This window comes from Chlorocebus sabaeus, chromosome 5, assembly GCF_047675955.1.
Source record: "Chlorocebus sabaeus isolate Y175 chromosome 5, mChlSab1.0.hap1, whole genome shotgun sequence".
NCBI classification, from domain to species: domain Eukaryota; kingdom Metazoa; phylum Chordata; class Mammalia; order Primates; family Cercopithecidae; genus Chlorocebus; species Chlorocebus sabaeus.
Window position 1 is genome coordinate 8,847,193 of NC_132908.1, and position 27,211 is coordinate 8,874,403.

The window sequence follows — 27,211 nt, forward strand, 5'->3', positions numbered from 1 at the left end:
TCTCCCAGGCTGAAGTGCAGTGGTGCAATCTCAGCTCACTGCAACCTCCGCCTCCCAGGTTCAAGCAATTCTCCTTCCTCAGCCTCCTGAGTAGCTGGAATAACTGGCATGCACCACCACGCCAGGCTAATTTCTGAATTTTCAGTAGACACGGGGTTTCGCCATGTTGGCCAGGTTGGTCTCAAACTCCTGACCTCAGGTGATTTGCCCACCTTGGCCTCCCAAAGTGCTGGGATTACAGGCAAGACCCACCACACCCGGCCTCACCCATATGTTCTTGATAAAAAGATAATAGAGAAAGAAGCAAACAAAAAACAAAATCACCCCCCAGAGAACTACTTTTATTTCCTACTTACTGGAGCACCATTTCTTAACTTAGCATTACTTGTGAACAAAACATTTGATAAAAACTTAAATGTGACTAGAATTACCCACACTGAGCTGTCCCTGGGATATATCACGACAACCTGTCTGGGTGGCTGTGCAAACATGCTTTCAAGGCTGACAAGCCAGCCAGCTCCCTGCCCACCCCACAACCAGGAGTGCCGATCTCCTGTGCTGCTTCATAATAATCACATGGAATTCTCAAAGTAAAACTGACTCAGCTATATTAGATTTAATGTATGTCTATTCTTTTTATTAAAATTTTCAATAAAAGTAAGTTGCATTGACTTTTCAACTCAGTTTTGATATAAAACTTTGCAAATGTTGTTGTTAATGGATTTTATGATTGTTTTTCTAAATACCTTCACATGGTGATTTCTAACACAATGTTAAGTCTGTAAACTTAGGTCATGGTTAGGCATGGTGGCTCACGCCTATAATCTGAGCCCCTTGAGAAGCTGAGGCAGGTGGATAGCTTGGGGTCAGGAGTTTGAGACCAGCCTGGACAACATGGTGAAACCCCACCTCTACTAAAATATAAAAATTAGCCGGCTGTGGTGGCGGGTGCCTGTAATCCCAGCTACTCAGGAGGCTGAGGCCAGAGAATCACTTGAACCCGGGAGGCAGAGGCTGCAGTGAGCCAAGGTCACACCATTGCACTCCAGTCTAGGTGACAGAGCGAGACTCCGTCTCAAAGGAAAAGGTTTGCGGTGGTAACTCTGAAACACTGAAGCAGTTTAAAAAGTAGGTGTCCCAATACTGCGGAATGAAAATGCAGCATGAACTAGCAGCCATCTAAGGAGACAGGGCCAGGGGAGGGAGACTGGGATGTTTGTTGAGAAGACTTTGCTCTGATATACCTGAGAGGAAAGGGTGGGCAGAAGGCTGCAGGAGAGGAACACTATCCATTTACCTTTCGTAGCTGATTCGTGAAAAATAACGTCTGTAGCAGGCTGTTCATGTAACAAGTCGCTCCCTGATTCTTTAAGCCGACATAGCCTGTGTGCTTCTTTGAATCCCACCTGAAAGATCAGTTCAAGGTTGAGGGGATCTTGCAGAGATACCCCACTGCTCCTGCAGTATGTGTGGAGCAATCTGACTCAAGGTCAGCCTTGAGGAAACCGAGGCCAGGAGCACTTATCACACAGCATCCTTCGATGGTCACCGATACCCTTCTGCTTGCTCCACTGTGTGAACTGGTGCAAATGCAACCCCCACATTCACACAGCCCTCGAAGCACCTGCCTGCTGACAGTGGCACTCCTGTCACTGATCAAGCCCAGCACCAACAGACACTTACGGAGACCTGCATGCTCATACCCAACATGCCTCACAGTACAGTCTGGTTACATAATTACACTTACCACACGCGAGGTCAGCACAACATGAAAAAAGCTGAAACTTATCTTTTCTGTAGACCCACACACAAGAAGAAACAGGAGTGTGTATTCGCCAAGTTTCGCCTCAGACTTCTAAACTCCCAGAGCTTTTTTTATTTTGTGATTTTGGTGGTTGTTTGAGGGAAGATAAGATTCTCGGAATTAACTATGCCTTGTACCTTCCCACCCCCACCCCAAGTAGTAAAAGGAAGCCACAGAGAACGGTGCCAGAAAGTAGAGCAATCCTCCCACCTCCACGCCCATCTCCCTCTGTACACAATGCCATGACATGAACACACGACAGTCACTAAGCGGGACCAGTGCTGGAGGAGACACCTACTGCGCAGTACCATTCACCCACCCTGCCACTCCAGGGGTTAGTTCCCAGCCTTGGAAACGCTCAAGTACACCTAACGGCCTGGTCATGCCTCTTTACTCCTCGCTCACCATGTTAGTTGTTGGTGATGCTCGCCTCTTCCCTCAATTCCCCCCTTCCTCACACTCGGAGAGGACTTCTTCCCTGCCCTCATCAAAGTAACAACAGAGCACCTCTGCTCTGGGTATTTATGTACTGGTTATTATACAATTAGGTTCCAAGGGTCTAACATGTAGAACTGCTCAATCAATCCATTAAAAGAGTGGCAAGCGGGCATGACTGTGTGTGCCACAGAGCAAGCGCAGAGAGGACGCTTACTGATTAAATATGTGCATCTCTGTTACATGCATGCCAAAGCTTCTTTCACTGCAGCACAGAAGACATTTTTAACAGCACCCAATTAAAGAAAAACTTACGCAACTCCATGGGGAGCATCCGCCTGTACAAAGACTTCAAAGGTAACTTTGTCATCATCTATAAATCCTTTCTCAGGATCGGTTACTTCCTGTAAAACACAAATAAGAATATCCAGCTTGAATAAGAACACACACTTTATTCCCAAGAGACAAATTACATTAGTGCCCTGTACTTAATACAGATTAAAATACTTTTTTAAACATACATCCCAACTTTGTTGCTAATTTTAGACTGTTTCAATTTGCTTTTAACAGTGGTCTCACAACACACACAGCAAATGCTTGGCACCTCAGAGGCATCCCAGAGGTACCCAGGGGCTCAGAGCCACAGCATGGACAGGAGAAATCTGTGCTCCTCTAAGCAGGCGAGGGGAGGGGCTGGAGAAGGCAATGATAAGTGACTTAGCGGAGTAAGAAGGAACATTCCTAGATTGTTCCACCGGCTACCACCTCTGCAAAAAGGAGCCAAAATGAACTGAATGAAGTTACTGGAGTCACGTGGAACCACTCAGTACTATGCCTGAATCATGAAAGGACCTCAAACAGTATTATGTCTTTTAAAGGAAATTTAGCCCACTGGGAACTCCCTTTGAATGACTGACTAAAAGGTGAGACGTGAATCCAGAAAGCTGCTAAAAACCTAGAATAGGAAACTGGAGAAGACATGTTTTCAAAGACAGCTGTCCAATTCAGAAAGCAAAAATCTAGCTCTAAAATGAATAAAGGACTTGAAAAATCAAAAAGGTAAGGGAACAACAAGCAGTAATGCACCGATTATTTAGACTAAATACACCGTTACTTACACTCCAGGCCATAAAATTGGAAAATCCCCAATCATTTTCTTTATGGAAGAACAAATGACTAATACGACGACTGAACGACTTTTCATCATCTCTGTAATTTATTATCTTCAGCACTGCTTGCGCATGGCAAGACCACGACCTGTTTAAAAGAATAATCTGAGCCTTAGTTGACATATTCACCAGATGTTACACATTTTTAAAGACAGTACACATAGCACACCAAAATCCCCACTTATGTTTTTGTTGCTCTCTCCTTTCCGGTTGGGGTTAAAGGTAGGACGGAGGCATTTTTACCTTTAATAGAAAAAAGGGTGTTTGGGGCTCCCCCAGTGTATTCTGTAGGGATTTCACTCATGGTTTCATTTTTTAATTCCTCAGAAGTTGGAAATTTTAATTGTATCTATACAATTTTGAACTTTCAATACCAGTTGTGGATTCTGTACAAGACTACAACTTTTTGGTCAGATAATAGTTATTAGGAAAGAACCAAAAAGAACAGATGGGTGGATGTAAACCTCTGCTTCTACTGCTGATATAGGGGTCACCTCTCAGTGTTGCTCCTGCCCCTGCAGACCTTCAGTGCTATGCCTCTCAGGCTCTCCTGGGATGCCCTCCAGCACACACACTGGGGAAAAACCAGCCCCAAAACCAGCACCAGGGAGCTCTGTGGCCTTAGAGTTTGCTGTCCTGCCCTGGCATCGAGGAATTCACTGACGAGGCACAAATTACAACCAAAAGAGAACTACCGTATGCAGTCCAAGTGTGGGGTGAACCACAAAAGGGTCTCTAAATCCAGGTTCAAAAACCATACATACAGCCCCTTAAGCCACAGAGAGTTAAGGTTTGCGATTAAAGTGAGGCCTTATAAATCAACGCTACAACTGAACCCTGAAACGGTTTGACTCTTCAGGACAAGGGTAGGACAGTGCTGTTCCCGCAGCACTTCCTGCTTGCTCGGGATGCTGACACTGAGTATGGACCATTCACTGTTTTTCCAAAGTGCTCTTCAGGCTAAAGTTATCCATTAGACTGAAACAAACCTAGCCCAAATACTCATCAGATCACATCATAATGTGAACAGAAGAGGAAAACTTTTTAAACCATTCAAAAACCCTGGCTGCATCATCAAACTACCTTGGCACTTCTTTCTTAAACATTAAAGAAAATGAAAGCACAGCCGGGCACAGGGGCTCACGCCTGTAATCCCAGCACTTTGGGAGGCCAAGGCAGGCAGATCACCTGAGGTCAGGAGTTCAAGACCAGCCTGGTCAATATGGTGAAATCCCGTCTCTACTAAAAATATAAAATTAGCGGGTATGGTGGCACACGCCTGTAGTCCCAGCTATTAGGAAAGCCAAGGCAGGAGAATCACTTGAACCTGGGAGACGGAGGTTGCAGTGAGCCAAGATCAGGCCACTGCACTCCAGCCTGGCGACAGAGTGAGACTCCATAAATTTTATTCCCTGGGGGAACTGACAGAACAGCTAGAGCCAGTTCACTCCGGGGAACATGTTACTGACGGTTCCAAAGGGTCACAGGGAGACTAGGATAGGTGCAGTCCAAGTCAGCAGCCTCCCCTGGCTCCGATGCAGACAGTGGTCCGCACTCCCAGAATCAACTGGGTTTTTGATAAAAGTTGAATTAATTTTCTAATTCATATAAATAGAAAGACCATCAAGATTTCTCAATATTTAGACATTTCATAATATACATGAATGTTTAAATGTTCCTCAAGTCAGAGGGCCATGTTGCATAAATCCTTCACACAGTATGTTTTACTTGTACTTTCTGAACAACCCATACAAATTAGTTATCACACAATGGAAGGGATGTCTGGCTCTGACAGCTGCCATTTTCTGCTCAGGCAGAGTAAGAATTAAGCCTGGTGGCTCTATGGTCAGTTAATCCTGGCAGGCCCTGATTCCATGGGCTGGCAGATTCCAATAAACTATTTTTAGTTTTTTTACTTACAAGACAAAAATACACTTTTCTAGCTTGGGTATTATACATACACCAGTGGGTTTTAAAGAGAAAGACGTATTTAATCTAATTTAAAATCAAAAGACTATGTAGAGGCAGCAAATAAGATACAATTGCACTAGGTTGATCGAATTTGGCTTCCAGTAATGTAATACAACTATGTGGGGGTTTGTAGTTGCATCATTTAAACTGTCTTACGTGGAATCAGATTCAGCATTGCACTGGAGAAAGAATCCTACGCTTTTTTGGTGTGGTCTGTCTGGATAAAAGCGTGGCATCACCATAATCTTCCATGGCAGATTTCGCACAAAACACGGAGGGCTAAGGACCGACTCACTCAGTCTGCTGAAGCGCTCCACAGTGAACTGAAAGGTTGCCTCAGAGCGCCAACTGGTGTCTGCAAAAAAAACACATCATCAGCCACAGAGCCTGTGCACTGACCAAAAGCACTAGCATTAATCAACATGGAGTAAACTGCTCTATACATCTTGATTTAACTGCTAAAATCTAACGGTTCGAAAAAATTGCTTCCGATTTATTAAAAGCCTAAGACTGAGATGACATACAGTTTCTGAATGGATTAATTCTTCCTTATGAAGTCCAAAACTCACAGAGTGCTAACCATACACTTGCCATCCCTGTCAGACTGAGTTCCACATGAGAACAATGTCTACTTTACTAAAGCTGAATTCCCAAGGACCCCGGGCACCCCGTGAGTGGAGAGACTTTGGAGAGACGGAACGACATGGCTCACATCTGTTCAAGGACAGGACTTCTGGGGGAAAAGACCACAACATGGGACTTGGGCTGACTTTAGAGAGCACAGAACACACAGGCAGGACTTGAGAGCCAGGGAAACAGCCATCCCCCTGGAAGCTCAGCACTGCTCAGAGGCAAGACAATGGCTACAACAGTAGCCTAATAATAAAGTTAACTTCATTAGTTCACAATTTTTGTAAAACTACTAGCCTGGACACCCTAGAGGGAGTTTTTTTTTTTTTTTTTTTTTTTTAAGAAACTGGTATCTTTTCCCACATAAGTAGTATAAATTGTTCAATGATAATAAGACCAAAGGCTGATTTAAGAAATTTAAGTTTCTGCCAATACAGTGCCTCTTAGCAGAGGTCCAACTGAAGGTCTCCACTTAAAATTCAATCTTTCACTGATGACAGTGACTATTCATTTGCATGTGGCCATCGGTCAATCACCTTTGACAAACCCTGCAGCATCTCACTGCTTCTCAAACGACCCCTGTGAAGGCACGGTCCTCCTGCACCCACACCAATGTGTTATTGACCAATACTTTTATAAAGCATAATGAAATTGCCACAGCAAGGTCAACATGCTACACAAGCTTCTAAACGCTTCCTTTCACTTCCTGTACCTATCTCATTATAGCCTGCACACAGCTCACGGACTGGCAGGAGATCCAGGGCCACACCAAGGGCCACGCTCTATACGCAGTGCCTGGAAGGCTGTTCCCGGCTTAGAATCAGGTGCTATTTTGACATCCCTGACCAGCAGGCTCCTAAGGCACAAAACAAGACTTGTAGGCTTGGGTAAAGAGCGCACAAAAACATCCTCCCATCCTTCATCTTCAGGCCCCTGAAGGCAGTCACCACGGCATCCAACAACCCTTCAGATTCCAAAGTTCTCTAACAACTGAGTTCCCAGCATCAGCCACTTCTCGGGGAACAGAATTTGCTTGAAGTTTATGACTGAGTTTGGTCTTAAGAAAACATGTCCATCAGTCCTCCTGGGAGGGTAGAATTGAAATATCAAAAGCATGTGTGATGGTAAGCACTTCTACCTTCTTTGAGACACTCTTCATGCCAAACTTTTTTCTTCCACATAACCCTGCTGAGTTGTTTACAGCATAGGCACTGTGGAAGGAAGAGCAGCTGAAAGAGGTGCATCTTGTCCAAGAGAATTATTTATATAAGCCTCTTTAAGTGGTATTACCCTAATCCCTTCAAGGGACAGAAGTCTACTAAAAGGCAAGAAACTTGTTTAAGATAATGTCTAGAATGGCATGGTGGAACAAGTTTTGCCATGTGTTTTTAGGATCATGCAATTCATAGTTGATCAGGAGTTAAGTTCTGCAAGGTAGACAAGAGACAAATGTCAATTCCTACATTTTAAGTGAGGAAATGGAAGTCCACCGAAGCTGTTTTACAAGTGACAATAGAGGATTTTAATATCCAAGATTTCTCAAGACACTACGCACAGTGACCCTGACTCTGGTTTTTAAAATACCACTTCTGGAAGTTACCATAACACTCACAAAACGCAGGTCTCAACAAAATGAGACTACTAGCTTGCCCGCTTTACGAAGCCCATGTATACAGAACTGCACAGAAGCAACCAAATGGAAAATCACTGCAGGACCTAAAAAGCTGAAAGAAACAAGGTTATGCCTCTCTTCTAACTCATCTATTTTATATAATTCAGCTCTTTATAGGGTTTGATTTTATGTATCCCAAATCAATACATATTATAAATGCTTTTTGAACTTTTGCCCTATACATTAAATTTCCCAAGATATTCCCTAAATATTAAAAAGACCCAAACAATGGTGAGACTCAGAATTGAAGTTTGCACTTGGTCCACCTGCTGCCCAGCCCCACAGAGGCCACCATGCATCCGTCTCTGTGCCCCCGAGTGTAGCACTGTCCTGACACACAGTGGATAGTTCACAGTGCACTGTACACTCTATTTCAGCCTCACACTCAAGGCACATTTCTTAGAACAGACTTATCAAATCTGTTAAGCACGAAGTTTAGATGACACTTCAGGTGTATTAAAATTTCACCTCACTTCCTGAAAACTCTTCATACTAGTAGAATAATGTAAAACTTTTACTAAAAAACAAAAGGTCTGGCTGGGCACGGTGGCTCATGCCTGTAATCCCAGCACTTTGGGAGGCCAAGGCGGGCAGATCACGAGGTCAGGAGATCAAGACCATCCTGGTTAACACGCTCTTGTTAACTGTCTCTACTAAAAATACAAAAAAAAAAAATTAGCTGGGCTTGGCGGAGGGCGCCCCAGCTGCTCGGGAGGCTGAGGCAGGAGAGTGGCATGAACCTGGGAGGTGGAGCTTGCACTGAGTCGAGATTGCACCACTGCACTCCAGCCTGGGCAACAGAGTGAGACTCCATTTCAAAAAAAAAAAAAGGGTCAGCAGGGCGCGGTGGCTCACGTCTGTAATCCCAGCACTTTGGGAGGCCGAGGCAGGCGGATCACCTGAGGTCAGGAGTTTGAGACCAGCCTGCCCCAACATGGCAAAACCCCATCTCTACTAAAAACACAAAAATTAGCCAAGTGTGGTGGTATGCGCTTGTAATCCCAGGTACTTGGGAGGCTGAGGCAGGAGAATCGCTTGAACCTGGTAGATGGAGGCTGCAGTGAGCTGAGATCATGCCATTCACTCCAGCCTGGGCAACAAGAGCAAAAAACTCTGTCTCCAAAACAAGTCCAATAAAAAGGAGAAGTGGACTTGGAAACCAGCTTTCACAGATATGGCCAGCCAGATTGTCCTCCTACGAGGAATTACATGAGACTGAGTGATGGAGATCTTTGCCCAAGAAAACACTTAACAGTATACTGGATCTTATGTACTATTTTTTGCAACTTCCAAGTATACTAGGGATTAGGAAGGACACCCACATTCCCTGCAAAATTAGCGCCTCATGCACAAAGACTCCAATCTGCCTGGATGCCACTAACATTAGCAGAGTACCATTTCATTACTGCTTCTTTTTATTGTAAATGACAGCACAACAAGCTTCTGCAAACTGCTGTCACCACAAATCCTCAACCAGACTCCTTGATAACTCACTACCTTCCAATCTGGTCCCTGGAGACTCTTGTAGCAGTGGCAGCGGCAATTACCTACAGCACAAAGTTCCCACTGTGCACTTTGTTATATCAATTTTATCCTTCCAGGGCAAAGGCCAATGGACCAGTCTAGGCTTCAGCTGCAAAAAGAAAGGTAGGCCGAGCGCAGTGGCTCACGTCTGCAATCCCAACACTTTGGGAGGTCGAGGTGGGCGGATCACGAGGTCAGGAGTCCAGGACTAGCTGCCTGGCCAACACAGTAAAACCTCATCTCTACTAAAAATACAAAAAATTAGCCAGGCGTGGTGGCAGGCGCCTATAGCCCCAGCTACCTGGGAGGTTGAGGCAGGAGAATTGCTTAAACCCAGGAGGCAGAGGATACGGTGAGCCGAGATCATGCCACTGCACTCCAGCCTGGGCAACAAGTGCAACTTCGTCAAAAAGAAAAGAAAGAAAAGACAGGAAAGGAAGGAAAGGAAGGAAGGAAAAAGAAAAGAAAGAAAAGAGAAAAAAAAGTAAGTTAAAGAAAAACACAACACTTCAGATTTTTGAATCAGAAAGGTTGGTATGAAATTTCCCCAAATGTGCTGTTGCAGTGATTTCAGCTAACTTCTTCATTCTAATACAAGTTCTTGCAAGTCCTCGTCAATCCCCACAAATTAGTCTCATGGAGAACAACATTCTAAATCTAGATCCATCTAGATCTTCAGAGGCCATATTTGCTCTAAAACTTCCTTGGTGGCTCACACTTGTAGTCCCAGTACTTTGGGAGGCCAAGGCAGGTGGATCACCCGAGGTCAGGAGTTCAAGACCAGCTGGCCAACATCGTGAAACTCTGTCTCTACTAAAAATACAAAAAGTAGCCAGGCATGGTGGCATGTGCCTGTAATCCCAGCTACTCGGGAGGCTAAGGTAGGAGAATCGCAAAAACCCAGGAGGTAGAGGTTACAGTGAGCTGAGATCTCACCTCTCACCACTGCACTCTAGCCTGGGCAACACAGCAGGAACCTATCTCAAAATAAAATAAAATAAAACTTACTTGGGCCAAGTGCAATGGGTCATGCCCATAATCCCAACACACTGGGAGGCCAAGAAAGGAGAACTGCTTGAGCCCAGAAGTTCTAGACCAGCCTGGGCAACATAGAGAGATCCAGTCACTATAAACAATTAGTCACACATGGCGGTATACACTTGTAGTCCCAGCTGCACTCCAGCCTGGGTGACAGAGCAAGACTGTATCTAAAAATAAATAAAATAAAATAAAATAAAATAAAATAAAATAAAATAAAATAACTTCCTTGGACATCTCACGAAAAACAGTGAATGAGGAACTAAAAGTATAGAATGAGTAGATATAGTAAAAAATAATTCTGATACTTGCCCATAATTCTACGTTAACAGGATTTTTAAGTAAGTTCTCTTCCTCAACTATACAGGTCTCCCATTGCTATGTCATTAGCTACTTAGCTTCTTACATAAGAAATGTCCCTTACTAAGAAGTCTTCTGTGCAAATCAATCAAGTCTCTGATAGTTTGGCTACAGACAAAACTTCGAAAGAGATGCTTCCCAGATTGTGTGTCCTAGTCTGAAATGGACACTCAACACTCAAGTAAACAGGACACTCAAAAAAAGGGGAGCTCTGAAGTCCAGAGTCTTGGGGTATCATTAACAAAAATTTTTGGAGAAGCAATTTATGTTGCTTCTGATACAACAACCCTGAGACATACAATGGTAAATAAAGCTTGTTTAGCCAAGCACATCTATAACTTCCTAGAATCCTGTGCATTTTTCACAACACACCTATCCCCTGAAGAAGAGGGTTGCACAATTCATACTGCAGCTGGAAAATGCTGCCCTCAGCTCCAAGTTCTCCTACAGTCAGGACCACCTCCCTCCCGTGCACTTTGCCATCAGAAAGATATTACATGCTGGGTCTTTCAACGGCAACCATAGTTCCAAACTAAGGAAAGATGCTCGAAGATTACTCAACCTTCTTGGATTATACGCTTTTTCCATCAAGGAGGTCACGAGAAGGGCATTTCCACTTTTAGGTCCTACGGTGTGGCACCACTGTCTACTAATTTAGTGAAATGTACCTCAAAAGGAAGGAGATTTTTACCCATACTTATGTCCTCATAAGTCATTCTCCCCAGGAGACACTTGTCAATGTCTAGAGACATGTCACGACTGCAAGTGGGGGGCAGCGGCCATGGGCATCCTGGAATGCACAGGACAGCCTCCCACAACCAAGAATTCTCCAAGATGCTATGAGAAGCTGAGAAGCTCCACCCTATATCTATGTCTCCTCCCAAGACCTCCCCCCTAAAAAAAACAAAACACAGTAGGGAAATGTTGGCACAGATTGCTCTGTGGGAACTAGACTGGGAATGCTCCAATAGGGCAGGGCCTGTCACTGCTCCACAAGTGGCTAGAATGGATCCCAAACGCACACCTGGCGCCTCAGACCTGGCCACGCCTTCCCAAATGCGCTCACTAAACCACTTTCGGCATCTCTAATGTCTGAAGTAAAACCTCCAAAGCCCAACAACCAGCGAGACCACACCCACACCATTGCCCTTGTCTACGGTGGAAAGCGCACTCCACAGGTAACAAAGCAGCGGGTTTAGACCACGCCTCTTTACCTTCCTCAGATATTGCCTCAGCCAGCTGCCAGGGGTAAACCGCACTGTGAGAGAACTCTCAACTACGGCTGCAGTTTCTCATGGAGGCTGAACTTTTGGCAGGAGGTCTGAACAGCAGTCCTTCTGGTGGTGCAGCCCGTGACTGATGGTTTCTTTCAACTGCCCCGTTACTCCCCTGGGAAGGACACAACCCTCATGAGGATTGATGGACATGCTTTTTGACAGAACATGGTTTCATATTACACTCAAGACTCCAGGGGCTGCATACTGCAATTATGGCTGCTCCCTACTCACAAGTGTGACCTTGCAAATGCTGAGGTCACTAATCTGATACATTTAAAGAAGGAATGGTCTTGGAAGAAAAAAACTGATCTCCTACACAAAAAAAAGTCCATGCACATACATATGAGTGCTTTCTCACAGAGAAGCTATAGACCAAAACTCAGTGAGGGAGAATGAAGGCCAAAGCTTGAATCTGATTTCATCCCTAACAGGAGTGGGGAGGGATTCTCAGCTATCATCAACTGATATACACCCTGCAATGAGAATGCAATGGAAAGCCAAGTTCCAATGTCTGCACGTATCTTGCTGCAAACAAACAGGAAGGAGAGTAAGACATGCTTGTTGTTCCCAATACTAGCAGTGGCTGGAGACCTGCAGGTGTGAGTAAAGACCCACCTATTACATTTGAACCTACATTACACCTCCTCACCTAGGCTAGGGAGACTCTACTTACCTGGAAATGGTGTAGGCCATCTTGAAACTCAAAACCCAAACAGGAATTTCCTCAGTTACAGCCTCCTGAAAACTAGCTATGCTCAAGCTCACAAGAACACATGGATCTGAATCTGTTTTCTGACAGGTTTCTGCCCGCTGCGAGGAGGCAAACAATAGGCACTTACCATCCTCCATGTCCTCCTCCGTGTTGTTGTGTCCATCACTCAGGGCCACATTCCCGTTGATCACAGGGTTCTGAGTAATTCTTGGTGGGTCATCTGTATCTCCAGCTTTAAAGAAGAAAAAGAAATTCCATAGGTTTCACATTCATGGCTTTAATGGAATAAGCAAAATATAAACTTATACTTTTGATATTGCCTAATCATTAATAAATTCCAATTGTGGCTGGGCATGGTGGCTCACGCCTGTAATCCCAGCACTTGGGGAGGCTGAGGCAGGTGGATCATGATGTCAGGAGATCAAGACCATCCTGGCTAACACGGTGAAACTCCGTCTCTACTAAAAATACAAAAAAAAATTATCCGGGCATGGTGGCGAGCGCATGTAGTTCCAGCTACTCAGGAGGCTGAGGCAGGAGAAGGGCGTGAACCCGGGAGGTGGAGCTTGCAGTGAGCCGAGATCGCGCCATTGCACTCCAGCCTGGGTAACAGAGTGAGACTCTGTCTCAAAAAAAAAAAAAAAAAAAAAATCAATTGTAGCACAGTAAAGGTTCATTCTAATCCAAAAAATATTTATACTAATGTTTACTAAATACAAACTTCTGTTATTTCTTTTCTTTTTTTTTTTTTGGAGACAGAGTCTTGCTCTGTTGCCCAGGCTGGAGTGCAGTGGCCAGATCTCAGCTCACTGCAAGCTCCGCCTCCCGGGTTTACGCCATTCTCCTGCCTCAGCCTCCCGAGTCGCTGGGACTACAGGCGCCCGCCACGTCGCCCGGCTAGTTTTTTCTATTTTTTAGTAGAGACGGGGTTTCACCGTGTTAGCCAGGATGGTCTCGATCTCCTGACCTCGTGATCCACCCATCTCGGCCTCCCAAAGTGCTGGGATTACAGGCTTGAGCCACCGCGCCCGGCCTAAACTTCTGTTACTTCAAAACACTAAATGGAATTTGAAAACATGCTATACCACACTATAATTTGCTTTCTTTGCAATGATATTCTGCACAAAACTTTTTATGTAAAATCTCTTACGTAGGCCAGGCATGGTGGCTCATGCCTGTAATCCTAGCATTTTGGGAGGCCAAGGCAGATGGATCATCTGAAGCCAGGAGTTCAAGATCAGGCTGGCCAACATGGTGAAACCCCGTCTCTACTAGAAATGTAAAAATTAGCTGGGTGGTGGTGGATACCTGTAATCCCAGCTACTCAGCAGGCTGAGGAATGAAAATCACTTGAACCCAGGAGGCAGAGGCTGCGATGAACCAAGATCGTGCCACTGCACTCCAGCCTGGCCGACAGAGTGAGAGTCAGTCTCAAAAAAAAACAAAACAAACAAACAAACAAACAAACAAACAAATCCTTAGGTAGTTCTTACTTTACAATAGCTAATCAGCATAAAGAACCTTTATCTAATTGTTGTGGAAAGTCATTATTTTACTACAGGTTTCCTAGTAATTACAAACAATTCTACAGGCAATTTTGTTGTGAAGATTACTGAACATATGCAAATGGTATATATTAAAACAAATTATTTTAAACTTTTTCATCATGAACACATGCCAGTATCATTTTTTTTTTTTTTTTTTTTTGAGACAGTCTCACTCTGTTCCCCAGGCTGGAGTGCAGTGGCACAATCTCAGCTCACTGCTACCTCTGCCTTTCGGGTTCAAACTATTCTCCTGTCTCAACCTTCTGAGTAGCTGGGATTACAAGCACGTGCCACCACGCCCAGATAATTTTGTATTTTTAGTAGCGATGTGGTTTCACCATGTTGGTCAACTGGTCTCGAACTCCTGGCCTGAAGTAATCCACCCGCCTTGGCCTCCCAAAGTGCTGGGATCGCCCACCCATGCCAGTGTCTTAAAACATCAAATCATCCTCCTCAAGGTGTCAGTGGACGATTACTGTATAATTATGTGAAGAGCCTGGATTATGTAAAGTATTTAGGAAAGCATAAACTGATCACTCTAAATGCGTGCTAAATGCTTAGGCTGAAAAACACATATAACTCAAGTTTGGATTCAAAACATTTTAAGTTACAACTGGCAAATAAGGTGTAAATTACAACAACATTCCAATCACTTTTCATTAATTTTAAAGCACAGATTACTCACACTGACACAGATGGTTATTCTACAAGCAGAATAATCACAGCAGGACTTTTAGATTTTACCTAGCTTCACACGTCCCATTTAAATCAATTTGTTCTTCCACATATTAGAACAGCTCACTGCAACTAATGCTGGCCCCAAGGTTGCCTACACAGTCGGCTTTCCCTGGTGCATCGGACACCAACAGAAATTAGGAATCTCAACTGCAGACAGGAGATGAGCTTTTTAAGTCAGGTAGTTGTGTGTGTGGGTGGCCTTCACAATTTCAGAGCTTTTCTGCCATTCGAACCAGCATGCAATCTGATTCAGCACCATGGACAGTGTCACACTCACTTCCCCCTCTAGGAACTCTCCAAAACCCTAATGCTTAAGATTACATCATAAGCCTCTACAATCATTCCTGAATAAAATGGTACTCCCCACCACTTAAGCATCTCAAAACATTCAAAATACCAAGAAACAGGTATTACCACCCAGACATTTAAGATTAAGACATTAAAGATCAATTTCAATCTTGACAGTCTTTCAATAGATACACTTAATTAATGATGGCTTAAAAGTTATTTCCGGTCCAACCAGTGGCTCACTGCCTATAATGCTAGCACTTTGGGAGGCCAAAGTGGGAGAACTGCTTGAGTCCAGGAGTTTGAGACCAACCAGGGAAACACAGTGAGACCTCATCTCAATTTATTATTTTTTTAAAGCTTATTTCTGAAAACATATACACATACTTCTAAACTAGTCCCTAGACCATCATGCCTTGACAGAAATACTGTGGAAGAGGGTTAAGGAAAGGAACTCAGATGTACACTCAAGAGAAAGGATGAAGAGAAGGAAAAATGTCTTTTTGCTGATTCTTAACTAGCTCAAATGCTCTAAATCAAACATACACGCTAAATTTAAAAAAAGAAAAATCAGGTACTCTGAAATGTCTTTCACCCACATTCATTTTCCTAGAACTACATCAAATCTTTAAAAAGTTTTATAAGATGTATAAATTGTAAACCAAGGACAGTGACTGGCCCTATAAAGTGGAGGGGGCAAGAAGGGAACGGGGCTGAGGATGGACAAAGCAGGCTAGTGCCTTATCTGTGATATTTAAAGTTGGAAATTTTTAAAGAGGTAACATGTATATTTAAACTTAAGAATATATTTATATATTAATTGAATAGGGAAAAAAAACTTATGAAGGCTTATTAAATAAATTATGGCAAATTCCAATGGAATTTTTTTTTTTTTTTTTTTAAAAGATGCAGTTTCGCCCTTGTTGCCCAGGCTGGAGTGCAGTGGCACGATCTCGGCTTACTGCAACCTTGGCCTCAGGGGTTCCAGCAGTTCTCCTGCCTCAGTCTCCCAAGTGGCTGGGATTACAGGTGTGCACCACCACGCTTGGCTAATTTTGTATTTTTAGTAGAGACAGGGTTTCACTGTTGGTCAGGCTGGTCTCGAACTCCTGACCTCGAGTGATCCACCCGCCGTGGCCTCTCTAAGTGCTGGGATTACACTCAAGAGCCACTGCGCCAACCTCCCAATGGAATGTTAAAAAAAAAATTTAGCCAAGCATGGTGGCTCCCAGCACTTGTGGGAGGCCAGAATGGGACAATCGCAGGAGTCAGGGAGTCCAAGACCATCGTGGGCAATATAGTGAGATTCCCATCTCTATTAAAAACAAAAAAATTCAGGTACCAAGCGATACGTATCACATACAACCTCTGTTATAAAAGGAGAGAGCTGTGTTGAAATAGAAACATGTAATTTCATATTTCCCTTTACAAAATTCAAAAGATGTATACAGAAACAGCATGAGGATACATAAGAACCTACTAGAGATTAGGGTTACACAGAAGCAACCTAGAGTTTCCTCACTGTATATGCACACACTCACACTATGTGTAAGTGCTACAACTTTTTTTTTTCCCCCTTAAAGAGACAAGATTTCACAGTGTTGCCCAGGCTGGTCTTGAACTGGACTCAAGCAATCTACCTCTCTCACCCTCTCAGCCTCCCAAAATGCTGGGATTACAGGCATGTACCACCCTGCCTGGACTATTTTTTTTTTTTTTTTGAGATGGAGTCTTCCTCTGTCTCCCACGCTGGAATGCAGTGGTGTGATCTCGGTTCACTGCAGCCTCCATCTCCTGGGTTCAAGTGATCATCCTGCCTCAGCCTCCCAAGTAGCTAGGATTACAGCCGTGTGCCACCACACCCAGCTAATTTTTGTATTTTTAGTAGAGACAGGGTTTCACCATGTTGGCCAGGCTGGTCTCAAACTCATGACCTCAAGTGATCCGCCAGCCATGGCCTCCCAAAGTACCGAGATTACAGGGATGAGACACCACGCCTGGTCTATAAATCTTAAAAGTAATTTGCTAGAGGTACACCTAGTACTTTTAACTTCCTTGGTTCAAACTTATCCTACGACGGTTGCTTTAAAACATGGTTTTAATGCATGGATGCAAAAATGAGGGCTCATTTTCTGTACATAAAACTTCATGTCTAAAATCAGGATCATATGTAAGTGTAAGCAGTCAAAAGCATGGAAAATAAGTGAACTCTACAACTGCTCTGTAATTCTGAGGTACAGGTTATGGTTTCATGAGGTCTAGTGAAATCAGACTGAGACACAAGTGAATTCAGATTAGAGCTCAAAGAAGGGCTTGTCTGGGTGACTTCAGAGAGACTGCATTGTCTCCAAAAGTTACAGCAATAGTAAAAACCAAGATCAATTCAAGAGCGCATAATATCCTACAGGTTGGGGTGGGGGAAATGTGTAAGCTCTACCCCCCATTTTTCAGCAGTGGGATTAACTGTAGTGTGATGACTAAAGAGAGCCTATTATTTTCCGACATTGTTCTAGTGTGAAGTAAGGGCTACTCTGCAGTTGGCCTTGAAAAAGCAAAGCAGAGCTCTGCGGTTGCAACAGAATCTGAGCAAGACCCCATCTTTTACATCCAAATTAACACATCTGAGTTGGTTTGACCAGTCTGCCCTTTTCCACCTGACAGGTGCAGAGAAAGCGGTCAAGGCCAGTGGCTGTGAAATGGCAAAGGGCCACTGGTTGGCCACTGAGTACATGAGGCATGGGTCTGGCCACCAATGGCCCTATGGGTGTCCAAGCAGCCGCCAAGGTGATTCCAGCCCAGCTCCCAGGGGCAGGAGATCCCATTTTTAAAAGCTCCTCATAAATGAGTTAGTTCTGCAAGAGGATTAAAATTTTAATTAAGACATGGTAAATCCCTGGTCCAGAAGTAAATGATGAAAGCACAGGATAGCCACACATAAAAAAATCTGTACTAGGCTTCTAGAAATAGCCTAAACAATGAGGCTGCCTTCTTCTGTTGTTCAAGACAGACGTTCAAGATTGGCGTACACATATATTTACTGCCATGTAAGAGTGACGTAATACCAAGTTTTACATCTCAGCTTTTTGGAAGTTTTTAAGACATGGGGACTGATTTGGCCAAACACTTGAGCTAAGGCCTTTTTTTTTTTTTTTTGAGACAGAGTCTCGTTCTATCACCCAGGCTGGAGTGCAATAGCGTGATCTCGGCTCACTGCAACCTTCTGGGTTCAAGCCTCCTGGGTTCAAGTGATTCTCCCACCTCAGCCTCCTGAGTAGCTGGGATTACAGGCACCTGCCATCATGTCCGGCTAAAATTTTTCCGTATTTTTGTACAGATGGGGTTTCACTATGTTGGCCAGGCTAGTGTCAAACTCCTGACCTCAGGTGATCTGCCCACCTCGGCCTCCCAAAGTGCTGGGATTACAGGCATCAGCCACGACGCACTATTTTTGACACAAAATTATCTCAAATAAGACTGGGGACATGTTTGGCAAACACGAGTGACAATGTGCAATGTCAAATAGACAGGCCCTGGATGAAAAATGTCTGTAGGAAATAAAGCCATTACCATCCCATAATATGCACACCCCACCCAGAAATAGAAGACAGTCTCCATTATTCGTGACTGCTAGGCCTTTTAACACAATATGTATAAGAAAAGGCAGAAAATATGTTTTAGAAACACCAAGTAGGCTCCCTGGCTAGTTGCAGGGCCTATATTCCTACCTGCTCTACTGGGCACTTACGCCTATACCCTGCTTTCCTCCCCCTGAATTCCATTTGTGATGTCATAACACAGAACTGCTACCCCACCAGAGAACACCTCCCAACCGCTATAGAAGTTAGGTAGACCACTTCAACACCTGAATCTCACTCCTGAGATAACAGATCAGAATAAGCAAGATTCCAATTGGCTGGCTTTGATATTTTCTGTCACTTCACAAAGATTTATCAATCCTCCCCCAAAAAGCTGGCAGGGGGCAGGGGTTGGGAACACAATAAAACCCTGGTGTGTTGAAACTGAGTCCATGTCCTGCCACCAGGTGGTGCCTTGTCCATGAAGATCCAGCAAAGCCTCTGAGCCACAGGTGTCTCCACTCAGCCCCCCAGATCCTTCCACTAGTGACAGCCTAGTGATCAAAACTACAGCTCTGTTATTATGGCAGACACGCACGGGCCAATGCCTGGTCTCTGGGTGGCTCGCATGGCGCCCTACAGCCCATCTCACCCCACCCCCATCAGTTCACCATGACCTCCCTCTGGCTTCTGCATGGTCCTCTCTTCACCTCTCATCTCCTCTCCCCACACTGAACTCATTTAAATGTATGACTTAAAACAGAGGTAAATGAGAAAGCAGGGATCTTTATATAATGTTTACTAATATAACCTTACACATAAATTTAAAGATATAAAGTTTACTGATACATATAGTTTCTTGATTTATAGCCCCAAATACACTTCAGAAGTCTGGTTAGACATGTCAGTATAGTTTATCTCCATCCATCACCAGCATAAGGAGCCCAACCTGAAAACCTGACTCACCTTCGAGCCCAAGCCTGTGGTTCCCAGCCATCTCTGCATGGCTCTGCAGTGGCGTCTGCTGGGGGATGGGGGAGTTCTCTCACCCACATCAGAGTGACTGCATAGAATCTCTAGGAGCTCTACCTCAGCATTCTTTTTTATTTTTTAAAGCATCCCACAAAAAGCCTTGTCTTTAGGACCAGAAACATATTCAAGCAACCTCAATTTAGATAAGGCAGTCCAGCAAGAGAAAGAGGATATTAATGGAAAAACTGGTGAAATCCTGAAAGAATGAGTTTGGTTAACAGTAACACACCAATGTCAGTTCCTTGGCTGTGCCAAACTCACACTGGTGATATAAATTGTCAGTGGGGGGCACAAAGGAGCTCTGTCGTAACTTTGCAACTTTTCTGTACATCTAGAATTACTCCAAAATTAAAAGCTAATTTTTAAAAGGCAAAGTAGAACGCCCCCTCAGCCTAAGAAGCAGGAGGAATCTCAGGCACTTAGGACCCTGAGGCATGAAGATCCCTTTAGCCTGGGCAACACAGTGAGACCCTGTCTTTTTAAAAAAGGATTAACTGGAAACAACGTGTGTCAACTAGTTTGTTTATAAGATACGCAATTTGGGCCAGGCATGGTGGCTCACGCCTGTAATCCCAGCACTTTCGGACGCTAAGGCCGGCGGATCACCTGAGGCCAGAAGTTTGAGACCAGCCTGGCCAACATGGCAAAACCCCATCTCTACTAAAAATACAAAAATTAGCCAGACGTGGTGGCTCATGCCTGTAATCCCAGCTACTACTCGGGAGGCTGAGGCAGGAGAATCACTTGAACTCAGGAGGCAGAGGTTGCAGTGAACCAAGATCACGCGCCATTGCACTCCAACCTGGGAGACAGTAACTCTGTCTCAAAAAAAAAAAAAAAAAAAAAATCAGTTGGGTGTAGTGGTGCACACCTGCAATCCCAACCACTTGGGAGGTTGAGGTGGGAGGTAAAGGCTGCAGTGAGCCTTTACCTATTAAGACCTATTACCTATTTAAGACCCTGTCTCTTAAATAGGCCATAAAAAAAACAGAAAGGGAAAAATGTTAGCATTATGTACCTATATAGAGCATGGCTTAAATTCTCAAGCAATTCAAGTCAGACAAAAAAGCAGTTTGGGAGCTGAAACACAAAACACTTTCCACACAGATGCCAGGAGACAACTGGACAGGAGACAATTGCTCAGGAGACCTGCCACCAGTCTGGGGAGCTTGCATCTATGTGGGGGCAGGAGGGGGTGAGAAAATACTGACCACATGAGAAGGAACTACCATGTGCTTAAGTATTTCATCAATCAGTAACTCCAATGAGCCCCTATTATGTGCCAGGCCTTGTACAATTCTCAGGTAATCGTCACTGGCCCCAGTGTAAGGTAGGGCAGAATATCCTATGTCACCAGACCAGGGTCACAGCTGGACCTGCACAGGCACTGCCACAAGAGGACCTACGCAAGAAGAATGGAAAAGTCCTAAGCAAACAGGCATGACACCCCAAGGCGGCTGAAGTTCTTTGACTACATATGCTTTTAAATGTGGATATTCCCAAAATAACCTGGATTCCTGTAGGACTGCTACTACACCATACTATACTGACTTGATTAAACTTTTCTTGATTAAACTTTGAGATAACTGTGGATTCACATACAGTCTTAAGAAATAATATAGTCGGCCGGGCACAGCGGCACATGTCTGTAATCCCAGCACTTTGGGAGGCTGAGGTGGGCAGATCACGAGGTCAGGAGATCGGAACCATCCTGGCTAACACGGTGAAACCCCGTCTCTACTAAAAATACAAAAAATTAGCAGGGCGTGGTGGCGGACGCCTGTAGTCCCAGCTACTCGGGAGGCTGAGACAGGAGAATGGCATGAACCCAGGAGGCACAGCTTGCAGAGAGTGGAGATCACACCACTGCACGGAGCCTGGGCAACAGAGCGAGACTCTGTCTCAAAAAAAAAAAAAGAAAAAAGAAAAAAGAAACAATACAGTCAGTCTTCCACATCTGTGGATTCAACAAACTGCATATCAAAAATACTCGGGGGGCCGGGTGCGGTGACTCACGCCTGTAATCCCAGTATTTTGGGAGGCCGAGGTGGGTGGATCACGAGGTCAAGAGATTAAGACTGGCTGGGCTTGGTGGCTCAGGCCTGTAATCCCAGCACTTTCGGAGGCCGAGGCAGGTGGATCACGAGGTCAAGAGATCGAGACCAATCTGGCTAACACGGTGAAACCCCGTCTCTACTAAAAATACAAAAACTTAGCCAGGCGTGGTAGTGGTGGTCACCTGTAATCCCAGCTACTTGGGAGGCTGAGGCAGGAGAATGGTGTGAACCCAGGAAGCGGAGTTTGCAGTGAGCCAAGATCCTGCCACTGCACTCCAGCCTAGGCGACAGAGCAAGACTCCGTCTCAAAAAAAAAAAAAAAAAAAAAAAGAGAGACCAAGACCATCCTGGTTAACAGAGTGAAACCCCATCTCTACTAAAAATACAAAAAATTAGCTGGGCATGGTGGTGGGCGCCTGTAGTCCCAGCTACTTGGGAGACTGAGGCAGAAGAATGGCCAAAACCCAGGAGGTGGAGCTTGCAGTGAACCAAGATCAAGCCACTGCACTCCAGCCTGGGCGACAGAGCGAGACTCCGTCTCAAAAAACAAAACAAAAAAAAAATTGGGGGGAGAGAGTCTGTACTAAACATGTACAGATTTTTTTTTCCTTGTCATTATTCCCAAAAAAACAGTCTACCAACTATTTACATAGCATTTACACTGTATTAGATATTATAAGCAACCTAGAGATAATTTAAACTATACAGGAAGATGTGTGATTATATGCAAATACCACACGGTTTTGTATGAGGAAGATTTGAGCATCTGTGGATTTTGATACCTGAGAGGGTACTGGAACCAGTTCCCCCATTAACACCATGGGACAGAGAGAGATCATATACCCTTTTCCTAGCTTCCCCTTACAGCATCACTTTGCAAAACTACCCTGCAGTATCAACAGCCAGGGTCCTGACGTAACCCACCAACCCAATGAAGATTTCTCCACATTTACACGTATTTAGTTCTCTGCAATTTTATTTCGTGTGTAGATTTTTGTATCTGCCACCCCCACATTTAAGATCCTGAACAGTTCCAACACCGCAAGGATCCCTCCAGTGGCCCTGTTATGACCACCCACCCCGGCGTACACACTCCCCCATCATCCCTGGCAACCCTCATATGTTCTGCATCTCTGGGATCTTGTCACTTCACCAATGCTATATAAATGGACACAGTGTGGAATAAGTTGCTCCTTTTTACTGTTATGTAGGATATCATGGCAGGGATGGACCCCCATTTGACCATTCACTTGCTGACATCTGGGTCCTTTCCAGATAGAGGAAATTTACAAATAAAGCTGCTCTGAAAATATTTGACTGGTCCTGGTTTCATGTTTATTTCTACTTTTGAGTTCTGAAAGAAGAAAACACAAGCAAGCAAATGTTAGCTAGCAACAATGCAGACACGAATAAGGAGAAAGGAACTGGTCTTCCCTGAGTGCTAACATGAAGGAAACCATGAATGTTTTGCCTCCAGGCATTCTCAATGTAATGTTCATATGTACATATTATGTACATTGTGCATGCACTTTTTCTCATGAAGGAAAACACACATATACTATTCACATTACGTGGGTAAGTTTAATAACTCCAAACATTGTCATGATTTATCAACCACTCCCCTAATGAAAACTGTTTCCGGCCAGGTGTGGTGGCTCATGTCTGTAATACCAGCACTTTGGGAGACCGAGGCGGGTGGATCACGAGGTCAGGAGATCGAGACCATCCTGGCTAATATGGTGAAACCCTGACTCTACTAAAAATATAAAAAATTAGCTGGGCGTGGTGACGGGCACCTGTAGTCCCAGGTACTCGGGAGGCTGAGGCAGGAGAATGGCGTGAACCCAGGAGGCGGAGCTTACAGTGAGCCGAGATTGCGCCACTGCACTCCAGCCTGGGTGACAGAGCGAGACTCCATCTTTTAAAAAAAAAAAAAAAAAAAAAAAAAAAAAGACTTTCCAGGCTGGGTCCAGTGGCTCACACCTGTAATCAATCCCAGCAGCACTTTGGCAGACTAAGGCAGGCAGATCACATAAGGTCAGGAGTTCAAGACCAGCCTGGCCAGCATGGTGAAACCCCATCTCTACTAAAAACACAAAACAGCCAGGCATGGTGACGCATGCCTGTAATTCCAGCTACTTGAGAGGCTGAGGCATGAGAATCGCTTGAATCAGGGAGGCAGAGGTTGCAGTGAGCTGAGATCACGCCAATGCACTCCAGCCTGGGTGACAGCAAGACTCTGTCTCCAAAAAAAAGGACTGTTTTCATCCAGGTTTATTCTTAATTTTATTTTTGCTACTCCAAATGATGCTCTCACAAACAGCCTGTGCTGTGGCTCCCATCCTGCTGCCTATCTACGCATCCTATAGCCAGGTCACCTGTCTACGCATCCTATAACCAGGTCATATACACATCTGGTCTCTGCAAGTGGCTAACCATGCTTTGTCCAATGACAAATGTCAACACATTTATCCAAGAACCAGAACACCGCCAAATGCTCTGGCCAGCTCCAGCGCAGGACCAGCCTCCAGCACAGTGTTGAGAACTCTTCGGCTTCTGGAACACAGCAAGAGGTAAAAGGTGTACTAGGAACATCCAAGAAGCTGAACGCCACCATCAGGGCTGCTGATCAGAGTGAAGGGCAGGGGTTACCTTGGGACCAGGCAAGCCAGGGCAGGAGGTGGGGCAGTTAGAGCAATGACCCCCTGCATCAGGAAGGGAGAGGTGAGAGCTTGTGAGCTCCCAAGGCATCCACAGAAACAGGGACGATGGTGGCTGCCAAAAAATATGGAGTTACCACACTCCCTAAGAAGCTCCTGACAGCCATCTTCTGGACATTCCAGAGAGTGGGAAAGATCAGAGGCTGTGGAGTGAGCTCAATCCCCTCTGCGAGGCCTCTCCTAGGTGAAGCTCGAGCTGGCTTCAGGTAGGGTCCTGGAATATTTAGCCGGATATGGTGGCGCACACCTGTAATCCAAGCTACTCGGGAGGCTGAGGCAGGAGAATTGCTTATATCTATATATCTATACGCTGTATATATTCCAGGTAATCAAGTGGGGGTGAAGGTCATAATAGGATACAATAAAGTCAGGAATAGCAGGAAAGAATTCTCTCTCCTCCCACCCCAGGACCCTTCTTCTCATCCAGCACTCAGGGACTCGAGGTTCACCACCCCTTCTAGTCACTGGTTGGAAAGTGGTAGGTGCTGGCCAGGCCACACTGCCCTTGTTTGCCAACAAGCTGCTGCCCCACTCACAAAGACCACCCTGCCCATGGGGCCATGAGGACCCCCCAAATACTTCCCAGCCCTCATGCCCTCTGTGCCTGACTGAGCACCTGAAACCTCTTGGAAGGAGCCAATTCCAGAACATGATCCTAAGTGGGAAAATTCAACTATGCTCAAAAATAATGCTGAAAGCGCCCTTCTAAGCTGTTACCATTAGCTAGGATTTCACGCATCGCCTTACGTGTGGACATACCCTACATATCCTGCAGCCTGCAGTTAACAACTCTTAACAAAAACAACATTTGATTCTGTAGCCTAATAATATGCTACTTTTCCAGGCAGGAAGGGCCTGAGGGGTAAAGGCACGTATCTCCGGCTGCAGTTCGGCAGAGCCCACCCACTTCTCGCAGGTCAACCAACATGTTCAGTAACTTGTATGTGCCACAAGCATGGCTGGGTCCAGGGTTTGGTAGGGAACTGGGCAGACACACCCCCTGGTCTCCTGGGGCTCACTAATAAATGGGAGGCAAGTCCCTTGGTGATCACTGCAATAGAGGGAAAATGGCACACAGTGACAGTCACAGGGCTGGTTCATGTCCCTTAGTCATGAAGGAGGAGACAACTGGATGGCAAGCACAGAGTGGAAGGAGCCTGCCAGCCAGAGACGGAGAAGTACCTTTCAGGTAGAGCAAACCGCAACAGGAACAGGAACAGGGCAGTGGGAAGGGGATGGGTGGCAAGTGGAAGGTGGGCAGGGCCAAGGCTGTGGAGGTCCTTGAAGGCCATGATAAGGATTCTTAACTTTACTCTAAAATGTTCCCTCCCAGCAGGTGTTCCACCCAATGAACAGGAAGCCATCTGTGTCCTTGGGAGGTACTGGGACACGCGGGGTGACTAGGATGCCCAGTGGAGAGCTCTGTCGGACCTGAGACAGCCCCAGCATGGGAATCTTGGTGCCAGCCCTTGCCAAATATCACAGCAGTAGGGTTTGTCCCACCCTTATCACATGCTAGGGGTCTCCCTACAAGCTCCTCTGCTGTTCTGCAGGACTGTGAGGATCTGAACACCCACACCTCAACCCCCTGTCAAAACAGATCCCTGTGTACTCTAAAATAGGGCCCTCCTAAATAACTCTGAATCCCTCTGGTCTTATTAACAATTTTTGGCTTATGGCTTATTTATTTTTGAGACAGGGTCTCGCTCTGTTGGGCAGGCTGGAGTGCAGTGGTGCCACCATGGCTCACTGCAGCCTCGACCTCCCAGGCTCAAGCAATCCTCCCATTTCAACCTCCTGAGTAGCTGGACTACAGGTGCACAAGACCACACTCAGCTAGTTTCTGCATTTTTTGTAGAGATTGGGTCTCACTATGTTGTCCAGGCTGGTCTTTAACTCCCGGCCTCAAGCAATCTCCCAGCTCGGCCTCCAAAGTGTTGGGGTTACAGACATGAGACACCACGTCCAGCCACTTTGTGATTTTATACACTCCAGTTATTTGGAGTGTATAAAACTATGCACCCTCATTAGGCTGGCTGGAAAGCCACCTCCAGGGGACAGTCCTATCCTACTAAGCTAGGTTGCCTTCAGTCCTGTGCCTTTTCAGCCACTGTGGGCCCTGAGGTCAGCTACCCACCTAGCTTTAAGGCAGTGGAGCCTGAGTGTTCAAAGTGGACCTACTATATTAAAATCTGACGGTTTGCTCTATATGCTGAAATAATCCTGATGTAAATTAGCTATATGAAAACCAAGCCCCAAAGAAGGCCACATATAATATGTGATCCTTAAATAAAACTATTTGTTTGGAGCTTTCAGTTTAGCTTCATTATGTAAAATCATCTGTTCCCTAGAGATCATCCTAACTACCAAAAATGCCTGTCCAAACACTGATGATTGGTTTCAATGCTGTGTTGCGCACTGAGAGGGGTTTAAAATACAGCACAAGTAAAGAGCTTATAATTATGCCTGTTCTGCTTCTATACATGTATGGTTTGTTCCACAAAAGAAACAGGATTATCTGCTCAACTCTGCAGCACAATGCAAGTGCTGTTGGAAGGCAGTCGCAGCACGCGTGGCCAGAACCAAGCTGCACAGACGCGGTAGGGCAAGGGATGCCACCACCTGGATGGGGATCTGTGACACACAAGAGCCAAAGGATTAA

At 45.1% G+C, this 27,211-nt stretch overlaps 1 protein-coding gene across 2 annotated transcripts in view; it reads right to left on the minus strand.

The window, feature by feature from the left end:
* USP7 (ubiquitin specific peptidase 7) overlaps positions 1-27,211 on the minus strand; it is a 71,631-nt gene that overhangs the window by 24,231 nt on the left and 20,189 nt on the right. Inside the window, exons 1-6 of one of the 2 annotated variants that reach the window (XM_007985323.3) lie at positions 12,720-12,824; positions 11,818-11,992; positions 5,536-5,734; positions 3,358-3,496; positions 2,555-2,643; positions 1,298-1,406 (exon numbers count right to left, since the gene is read on the minus strand). In XM_007985323.3, coding sequence (XP_007983514.1) covers positions 1,298-1,406; positions 2,555-2,643; positions 3,358-3,496; positions 5,536-5,621 — 423 coding nt within the window. In that variant the 5' untranslated portion in view covers positions 5,622-5,734; positions 11,818-11,992; positions 12,720-12,824. Of the gene's footprint in view, positions 1-1,297; positions 1,407-2,554; positions 2,644-3,357; positions 3,497-5,535; positions 5,735-11,817; positions 11,993-12,719; positions 12,825-27,211 lie in introns of those variants that run through there. The other variant, XM_007985309.3, reaches the window with a different exon arrangement.